Source organism: Malania oleifera, chromosome 4 (assembly GCF_029873635.1).
Source record: "Malania oleifera isolate guangnan ecotype guangnan chromosome 4, ASM2987363v1, whole genome shotgun sequence".
Classification (NCBI taxonomy): domain Eukaryota; kingdom Viridiplantae; phylum Streptophyta; class Magnoliopsida; order Santalales; family Ximeniaceae; genus Malania; species Malania oleifera.
The window spans coordinates 14,594,968-14,605,307 of NC_080420.1; the positions used below are offsets into that span (position 1 = coordinate 14,594,968).

General features: G+C 35.9%; 1 protein-coding gene across 3 annotated transcripts; it reads left to right on the top strand.

The window, feature by feature from the left end:
* Positions 1-249: 249 nt before the first annotated feature.
* On the top strand, positions 250-8,264 carry LOC131152751 (protein SUPPRESSOR OF K(+) TRANSPORT GROWTH DEFECT 1-like). 3 transcript variants are annotated; one of them, XM_058104604.1, is made up of 8 exons: positions 250-1,606; positions 2,886-2,991; positions 4,856-5,054; positions 6,397-6,465; positions 6,606-6,680; positions 6,816-6,914; positions 7,035-7,190; positions 7,592-8,264. In XM_058104604.1, exons 1-8 carry the CDS (start codon positions 1,126-1,128, stop codon positions 8,099-8,101), a joined length of 1,695 nt encoding a protein of 564 aa, XP_057960587.1. In that variant the 5' UTR covers positions 250-1,125; the 3' UTR covers positions 8,102-8,264. The 3 variants fall into 3 exon arrangements, 1 of the variants encoding a protein (XP_057960587.1); XR_009136094.1 differs by lacking the exons at positions 7,035-7,190; positions 7,592-8,264 and having other exon boundaries at positions 256-1,606; positions 4,856-5,050; positions 6,816-6,877; XR_009136095.1 differs by lacking the exons at positions 4,856-5,054; positions 7,035-7,190; positions 7,592-8,264 and having other exon boundaries at positions 256-1,606; positions 6,816-6,877.
* The last annotated feature ends 2,076 nt before the right edge of the window (positions 8,265-10,340 follow it).

The window sequence follows — 10,340 nt, forward strand, 5'->3', positions numbered from 1 at the left end:
ATAGGATGAGTTATTATTTTAACTTAAAAATAAAAAAATTCATATTAAGGCTTGTTTAAGTTTTTTTATTTTCAGGAATTTCATCAAAATTGAAATTAAATTTTAAATGATAGGGCTCTTATTGTTAAACTTGAGTGGATTAAAATGTAATTTAATAAAATTTTAGGGACGTGTTGTGCAATCTACCCATTAGTTTGAAGGTCAAGTGAAATCGTCTTTAAGATATACGAGTTCCTTATTCTTCTCGCTGTAACCGCCTTTGCAGCGCGTGATTGTGAGGATTGTTAAGACCCGGCCGAGAATTTCCAAGTCCGCATGTTTGCAAGAACTCAATGGGATTGTCTTCATCTTTACCTCCTGCGAGAAATTCTATCTCATGACATCGTGTTTTTTGCGCTGTAAGACATTACCACTCTTTAAGGTCGCCCGCAGAACGGTTGACGACTCTCCTCAGTATCTCCACCAACTTCTATCTGTGTGGCGTGTGTTCAGAGTTTTGAATCTTTTATGCAGGAGACAAACCAATTGCAGCTCCCGTCTCTTTTGATCTCAACTTCAGACGCCAATCCAAGGTCTATTCCCGTTATCCCTGAAATACTGTTTTTCCTTTGGGGGATTCTGTAGAGATTAGAGTTATTTTCGCAACTAGATAGCTTCATCAATCTCAGGGAACCATAGAAAAGGGCGTTCGGAAAACTGGGTACTATTGAGCTTTATGTATTCAAAACTACCCTGAAGTTTCAAGAAGTTGTTTTGTTGACTTAGCGCACGGATGTGTTCTATTTGAGTTATCAAGCAAAGAAAAAGTGATTCAATTGATTTGAACGGATTCTGGGTTGTTCCATTTGGTTGAATTGAGGGAGGCTTTGATGGTTTATGGTATGTACGTATTGTCAAATATGGAAAAATTATCGCAGTGATATGTTCTGGATGTTGGGACTTTTGTTTCTGTTTGAACCAACGAGAGTTTAGTGTTTGATTGTCTTCAAAATATATTCAATCTTGCAAGCAGTGGTAACAACGTGCTTTGAGTATTGGGTTTATGTAGCTGATTGACTAAGGAGTTTCGGTGTTTCAAAAAGGAAATTCGAAGCTTGATTTCTGTATGTTTTGTGTAATCGGAAAATGTCTTGCAATTATAAGGAGCATGCTGTAGTGTACGTGAAGCGGGCAATTAAGGAAGATGCTGCGGGCAATTACGGTAAGGCTTTGCCACTGTATGTGAAAGCATTAGAGAACTTCAGAATCCATTTGAGGTGTGAGAAGAATCCAAAGATTAAGAAGGCAATTACTCTTAAATTTATGGACTACTTGAGGAGGGCTGAGGAAATCCGGGCTGTTCTTAATGATAAAGGGCATAGGCCTGCCTCAAACAGGAATCCCACTGTTGCCACAAGGACAAAGTTCGTAGCCAAGACGAAGGATGGAGAAAAAAGGGAAGGCAAAGAGTATCCGAAGGAAACTAAGGACAAGGCTGAGCTTAATTCTGTAATTATTAAGGAAAAGCCAAATGTGAACTGGAGTGATGTTGCTGGGCTTGAGAGTGTCAAGCAAGTTCTTCAGGAGGCTGTTATCTTGCCTGTCATGTTCCCACAATTTTTTACAGGTTAGTTCCTTGATTAATGGTTGACTTCTGGCCTATAGCATCTGAATTTTGTTTCTGTGGTTGAACAAAATGTTAGTTAGCGGTGGAATGTGGAGAACATGAAAGTACTGTGTCATTCAATTTGCAACTTAAATGCAAGCAGTGTCTTTAATTTGTTTCCTTGAAGTTCTATATCTGTATCTTAACGTTGTGATTATTTTCTAATTAACATTTGTTTACACTTAACATGTGAGTGATTTTTGTGATCTGCTTATAGCCAAAATAAGTAGGGCTGTGCTAGAAAAGACATTGGATGTACATACACACATAGGCCCACATAATTAATGTCTAAATATAGTGGTAATTTATTTTTGGCTACATATTTTGTGCTGTTGGCAAACAAACTGAACTTGGATGGAAACCAAAATTAAAGACATTGCTAAGCTGCAGCAGTGGTGCAATTGTAAGGTGGAAACTGAGATGTTGGAAACATGAAAATGAGCATCTGCTAAAAATCTAGTGTGCTTTCCTTGAATTGTGGTCGTATAATTAGCTGGAGTGTTGCTGTGCAGGCTTTTCTGCAAAGATTATGCGATTGAATGACATTAAGTTCATGGGAGAGCTTCACCCTGGTGCTGGTGAATGAGAAATGGTTTAATGTTTTGTAACCTGACAAGCTTCTCTTCTAATTGAAAAAACCTTTACCAGGATACTTCAATTTCTGTTTTATCTCCAACAAAATCAACAACATTTATATCTCAAGTTTCATTGCAGGAGGGTTGGTGATCCTCAATCTTAGTTTCCATTATGTACTTTGCCTTTGGCCCTTGTACATACTGTCATCTGTTACTAGGTGCTATCGTGATGATTTTACAAGTCCTTTTTTTTTGCTGTGAGGGCATTTATGTGAAGGGAAGAAACTGGAAATTGCTATTGGTGCAGACAGATGGTTTTAAAACTACTGGTCAACCCATGGGATGCATGGTATGAACGATCTACAAGTGTTATAAACCTGTCCTGCAGTAATCTTTCATTCAAAAAGGAGTTGGCCATCTTGGTAGGAACAGATTTTTTCTTTGGAGTGATAAAAATATGATCTAAGAACCAGGTGTGGTAAGTGTTCTATAGGTTGTGACTGAATAAATTTGAAGGGGAAAAAGAAAAACCAATATGCATTGTCATGCCCTTCTCAATTTTACTCCCATGTGCAACTGTTCATTGAGAGCATTTTCTAAAATTAGGAATGTTATTATTCCATAGTGTCATCTGCAGTTTTATATGGTCCCTTATTCTTGTTCAGGGAAGAGGCGGCCATGGAGTGCTTTTTTATTATATGGTCCACCTGGAACTGGAAAGTCATACTTAGCCAAGGCTGTAGCTACAGAATCAGACTCTACCTTCTTCAGGTAACATGTCCATTAACAAAACAAATGATCTTCTTTTAATGACGTATCTTGCTCTTCACTGCACGTGTGGTGCAGCAATTTCTTTGGTTTGATTCTTGTTCTGGGAAGAGGTATTGCTGTATTGTTGTATACTACAACAGTTTATGGGGTTTGATAAGATTTGGTTATATTTGGGTTGTAGGCTCATAGACGCTGTCTTCCATGTGATATCTTATTCTAGTCAATTGGTTTTTTTTTTTTTCCTGGGTGTTTTTTGTCCTTATTTTGCACTATAATTTTCCTTTTTGCATTTATGTGTCTAATGCCTTATTTTTTTCCCTGTTGCAACATAAATGTTAATATAGAAGAAAATATCTGCTTGCATTCTATTTCAGGAGGCAATGGTAGTTCCCAATACTCATGCTTGATCAATATAACTTGTGCATCCTGCAACAAACTTTAGAAAAGATTCCATTCAATTGGAATGGAACCTTTTTATAAAGTTTTTTGTGGGATGCACAAGTTATACCCACAAATTGATCAAGCATGAGAATTGGGAACTCTATCTAATGTGAATGGAGAGGTCTTGATAAGGATATAACATAAGGGCGCTCACTTTGTAGTCTTTTCATTTTCTCTCTATACTTCATAAATAACCTTCGGAGGTTCTATTGTTTATGCCTCAACCCATTGTCCTGTTCTTTTTATGAAGGCCTGTGCCTCAATCAACTGACCTTTCATTGCTTGTGATTCTAGGTCTTCAGTGCACATGTCCCAGCCATCTTGAAGTTACAATTTGTTCTTTATTGACACTGCCCCTAATCTCTCACATTTGTAATCCTTTGTTTATTCTCTTGTAGTATCACTCTTCCATCATAACGTCTCATTTATAACAGTTCTTTGAATATGCTCTTTCTTAATTGCCCAACATCGTCATGTCTAGTCTTACTATTGCGTCATATAATTTCCCTTCCAGCTTAATTGGTATTTGATAACCACATTACTATTAGAGTGCTTCTTCGTTTTAACTCTGGCCTCTCTTGCTTTGAGCATATCCTTCTAAATCTCTAAGTAACAAAATAGTCATATTTAATATCATTTTATCATTCCTTGCCTACTAAATTTACGTATCTTTTTATATTCAATCTTAGTTATACTTTTCCTACAGACTTTAAGATTTTCCTCCTAAATTCTAGTTTGGTATTGACACCTACTCTAATATAATCAATTAGTATTATATCATTAGCTAATAACATTGGCTGCATGTCGTTCTTATCTTTAATATCTGATAACTAAATAACTTCACATGTAACTAATGTGAAGGATAAATAACTTAATGGCTTACCCTGGATGCACGCCACATCATTACTGAAGATGTGGTCCTCTGCTCAAGTTGTTCTCACACTAGTTACTACTACACGATACATGAGCAGGACTGCATCTACAGGGCCCAGTATGAGTTGATTTCTCATTTCACCTTAGTTGTCAAGTTTTGAGATTCACTTCTTATTTCATAGTTCTATTTATATGGTCTTGTAAAGCAGTGACAATGATATTGAGTCTATACCTCATGCAATACATCATTTCTTAAGCAGCATACAACAACAACAACAAAACCAAGCCTTAGTCCCACTAAGTGGGTTCGGCTATATGAATCCTTTTCCGCCAATATTTCTTAAGCAGCATAATTAAAAAAAATCATTTTCTTCAGTAGCCTGCTGTGCTTCCAATGATATCTAGTTGCAGATTTGTACACATCCCTCCATATTTTCCTCCTCTTAGAAATATTATTTGTTGATTTTAGAGTTAGGCTCATTTGTTTATTGTCCCTCATGTGGGTATCATTGATGAACAAATTGACAAATGCTGAATGCTGTTTTTACAGTGTTTCTTCATCAGACCTCGTTTCAAAATGGATGGGTGAAAGTGAAAAGCTAATTTCCAGTCTTTTTCAAATGGCTCGTGAAAATGCCCCTTCCATCATTTTTATTGATGAGATAGATTCTTTATGTGGCCAACGAGGTGAAGGCAATGAGAGTGAAGCATCCCGACGAATCAAAACAGAACTTCTTGTACAAATGCAGGTTCTTCTTATTCAGAGAAACTGGTTCAGAACACTCTATTTTTATTTACATAGACCCAAACAGTGTAATCATTATTAAAAATGACCTCTACTGTTGAGTTATTGTAGAGTTCTGTTGTATCTTCGAGAAAATGTTCTCCATAGTAAGATAGTTTTAGAATCCATTGAAAAACATATTTAATTAGATCGCTGAGTGTTTTAATCTTTTTGCAAATTACAACCCGGTAACATTGAAATTATGCAATTTAATGTTTTGTTTTTCAAACTCTGGTTCTGCTGTTCACTGTTTGTCATTTTTGCTCCTCTCTTAATTAAGATACTAAGTTTCTTGTTTCGCCGTACATATTTTATGCCATTCATTCCTAATAAATTCTTATCTAAGAGCAGTATATTCATTGTGGACATATTTGGCTTTTATCTGTTTTTCTCATACCAAATGTTTTTCTCTTGCCAATTATAGAGTAGTCTATATTTAAGGGCAACTGAATTGTTCATGAAAGCTGGTATAGTGCATTACCATGTTCTTGTAGGTCTCAAAATTTCTCTCTAAATGTGCTAAAAAAACTTCTCGGAAAGTGAAAACTCAAAAAAAAAGAAAAAAATCTAAGTATAGGTTGGCCAAGTTTCAAGGTATCCAATAAGGAGCAGAACTTGAATGCATATATGTGCTGCCAAATTCAACCATCAACTGAGCTTTGCAGCTGAGCTGGCTGGCATTTTTCCGTGTTTCTTGATTTAGATTTGTTTATGAGCCAATATGGCTGTCTCAAAGGTTCCATTTATTGGCACTTACAGCCTTTGTATAGTGGTTAGGCTCTTAATACTCCAAAGTACAGTGAACCTGCCTTGTTTGATAAGCTCTTAATTGGTGCTGAATCACCTCTAACTGAAAACTTTTGAGTTGTTGATTTGCTAAGAGGTCAATTCTGGGGCTCTGTTCCTCTATAAAAACTGAAAATTCTACAATGCTCTATATCCTCTCACTTATACCAAATCCTATCTGACATTCATATTTTAGCACAAGATAAATAATTCAGTATTCAGATGGTAGTGTTCTAGTTATATATTCAAACCTGGTTCACATATTTATAACTGCATTCAGAATTTGGCACAACATTTAATTTTATGAATGTTCCCTAGATATGTTCCCTAGATGACCTAAATTTCTCCTATCCTTATATTCTCAGTTGGATTTTCTCTTTCCTTTGTTTTTTATTGTTTTTCCCCCATCTAGGAAATTCTCAAGCTTTGTCTTTTTCTGAGAACTTTTATGTAAAGATTGATCAGTTCTTACTATTCTTTGTTCTAATTTTAACTGATGACTTTTCTCATTTACATTTCAGGGTGTTGGGAACAATGATCAGAAAGTTCTTGTTCTTGCGGCAACAAATACTCCCTATGCCTTAGATCAGGTGAAGAATCTGACCCATTGGATCTTGTAGAGTTTTTTATGGCCAATGTGAATAGTTAGTAGGAACTTACATTAAGTTGTTGGAAGAGCTAGTTGTTTCTGCATTTTGACACTAATGCAGAACAACCAAACAATTTACAGGCTATCAGACGGCGATTTGACAAGAGAATCTACATTCCTCTCCCAGATATGAAGGCAAGGCAGCACATGTTCAAGGTGCGATGGCTTTTAAATGACTCTTTTGATAATTACTGCAAGATGTCCCAGCTCTGAGCTTCATTGTCTTAGTCTTTTAGATATTTCTAAAACTTGGGCATTTGCTTGACACACTGACTTAATGGATATGAGCAGGTACATCTTGGAGATACTCCTCACAACTTGACTGATGGTGATTTTGAAGACTTAGCCTGCAAAACAAAAGGGTTCTCAGGATCAGATGTATCTGTTTGTGTAAGTTCAAGGGTTAAAATGAGATGCTCCTTCAATATCTTTTCTAGTACTTTTTCTAATAGCATGCCATACTTTTGAGTAATATGGGTGAGTGGTTACCTATTGCTTCTCATTTGACAGGTAAATGAAGTGCTATTTGAGCCTGTTCGTAAAACCAAAGATGCTATGTTTTTCATGAAGGATTCTAATGGAATGTGGGTTCCATGTGGACCTAATCAAAGAGGAGCTATTCAGATTACCATGCAGGAGCTTGATGCGCAAGGTCTCGCTTCAAAGGTATGCATGGAATGGAGTAGTATAGTACTTTGGAATGTGTTAAAATCCAGGATGTGATGCCAGAAAAGAACCCCATATTCAAGAAAATAGTGGGTTGTGCGCTGAGTTCAACTTGCATAGGGAGTTGTTCTGGAAAATAGTCTAGATGTTCTGCAATAATGATTGCAGGCAGAGAAAGGGAGATACAACATAACGATAACATTTTGTACCAAAACAAATGATTATTTAGAGGAGAGATTGTTCCTGATTCGCAAACATTTAGCAGGAGCCTCCTCTTGCTTGAATTTTTGAATGGGTCATTCCTGAATTCCAAGCATTTTGACAACAGCAGCATCTTTCTTTCTTTCATTTTCTTGATATTTAATTGGAAGTATTCTTATTGGTGTTTTACAACTTGGCAGGTCCTCCCACCGCCCGTGGCAAGAACTGATTTTGATAAGGTGCTTGCCAGACAGAAGCCAACTGTAAGCAAAGCAGACCTGGAGATTCATGAGAAATTCACCAAAGAGTTTGGGGAGAAGGCGGGCTGCTCCTCTGAATTGCCTGACCAGGAGGTTCATCAGATATCCAGCGAGGTGTTTGGGAAGAAGGCTGGCTGCTTTTCTGAATTGGCTTACTTGGAGATTCATGAGGGATTCACGAAGGAGTTTGGTGAGACATCTGATTGTTTTTCTGAATCGGCTGACCTGGAGGGTCTCGAGAGATTCACAAATGAGTTGGGTAAGACAGATTACTGCAATTTAGAATCAGAACCCGAGGTTTGCGAGAGATTCAAAAAGGAATTCAGTGAGAGGGCTGGCTGCTTGTCAGAATCAGAACATACAAATGATTATGGGAAAACAAGATTAATTTTGAATGCAGGGATTGCTATTTGTATTCTTATATCATCCATACCATTTTTCCTTCGATAAATATCCCTTCTGCGTTCTTGAGGTCATCCCCCCCCCCCCACCCAAACTCCTTTGGCCTTCTTACAGAGTAAAAAAGTTCTCACTTTTATTATCAGAACAGATGCTGTACCATATATGGCTATAGTTTTGCGCCTAATAATAGTTGATGCTTGTTTTCACTTAATGATAGTTTATAATGTTCATGAATATATTGTGCGTGTCAAAACCACTTAATTTTCTGTGCATAGAAGTTGCTAATGACTTCCCTCCACATTCTGAACAATGTGTGTTCTGAGATAGACTGTCGGATGTGAACTCTTATGGTGGGACTGATAAAGGAGCAAAGAAGAAATGCTCCCTGAAGGTCTAGGATTCAATCTACGAACCGTGTAAATGTTTGGGGGTCCTGGGGTTCCAACAGGCTCTTATTTCCGAGCTTTGTTGGCAAGCCCTTTCAAATGCTCCCAAGCTGTGGTTTGATCAGCAGTTAATGGGAAGTGTTGCTCTGAATTGTGCGTCAGTTTTGTTCCAAAAAGTTACTCATTGATTTGGAAAGGCATAGTTAATCCTAGTGATACAATTCTATGAACGTATGGGCTCAGCGGTCCATCTCAAGCATTAATGGTTCCATAGTAGAAATAAACATGAGTTTTGAATCAACAGACAGAGTTTGTTTAGTAGTGTAAAATAACTTTTTATTTTTATTTGAAGATTTTAAAATAATTATAGAAAATACAACTTGTTTTTTTAATTTTTTTTTTTTTCAAAAAAATTATACAAAAATAATGTGGAATCATGAATTTTGGGACTTGAATTTGGATTTTTGTAAATTTGAAAGAAAATACATAAATCACGCAAATCAAAGTTAAGATCCAAATTATATGCTTCCATACTTAAAGTAAAGAGTTAGAAATCAAGAAAATGATGAAAATATGTTTTTGTAATTATGTGAAAAGTTAGAAACCGAAACTAGAAACTATATTCACAAGCAAATGGTATCAAAAAAACTTTTATTATTGTCGATATGTTTGATAGAAATGCAGAAAAAACTAAAAAAAAGTAGTCAATCTGTTTTTTAATTTAAAATAAAAAATAAAAAAATAAAAATTAATTTCAATAACTAAAGAGTCCCTCAATTACTCCATGATCTCCAAGCACAAATCATTGAGTGAATTTAGAAGATTTATATTCTCCAATCACAAGGTCGTCGAACTGCAATGGTTTCTCCCAATAAAAGTCGAATGTTCTCATGTTCGGATTCTATTTTTTGGAACGAATTCTGTAAAGCTTAAAATATGTTTGAAGTCAACTTCAACTTTTAAAGTTGAATTTGTATAATTTAAATAAAATTTAATCAATTTAATATAAATTTACATTAATCTAAATTGGGTGCATTTTCAAAGCTCCCAAACATACATTAGACTGTTTAAAATTGTCTTGTGAAGGGTGGTTTGAAAGGCTGTTCCCCTTGGATGCACAGAGGGTTATACTTGACTTTTCGGACAGTCACATCCCTAATCAAAAAACAATGGTGAGACACTTTGAACATTACAGCCTCTCAATTTTAAAAAAGTGGATGATACTTTCACCAACGAAACTAGAACAGTGTATGAAATTGACCGTCCACACGTGCATTTTCTTCGGACGCGTTGAAGAAATGGAACAATCAGAGCAGACGGACTTCTTAAATTTCGGAATTAATGTCATGAGATGATTCAATTCATGGAGCAACCCAAAGAAATGAAAACAAAAAATCGAGTAATAAGGCAGGCAGAAACGAGTGAGAAATTAGAAGGACAGGCAAATGCTGCTCAGACGGCAAACTGTGCTGCGCAGAACAATGGAAAAATAATACAATTCCATTTGATTTGCGAATCGTCTAATCTATGATTTTAAAAACTTACCAAAACACATGCCGTTATAAACCAAATGGCAACAAATAATTTTTTTTAATCAATTCACAACATTGAACTGAATATGAATAGACCTTTTTATAATCAAAATTAAAAATAATCATCGTTTACCTGTTTAATGTTGTGGCTTAAAAAATCCTTTCAAACTGTGTATTCATCTCATAATATGTTTTATAAGCTCTCAAATACCTATATTATGACTATTTCTTCATGAACCAAAAACTATCCAACCAACCTAACAGGGCAAATAGCTGCAAACCCAAAAACAAGCAGGAAACTGAATTAAAATAAGTGTAAAAGGACTAACTTTCTATTGAGATTTAACAAAAAGGCATAAACCTCAAAAA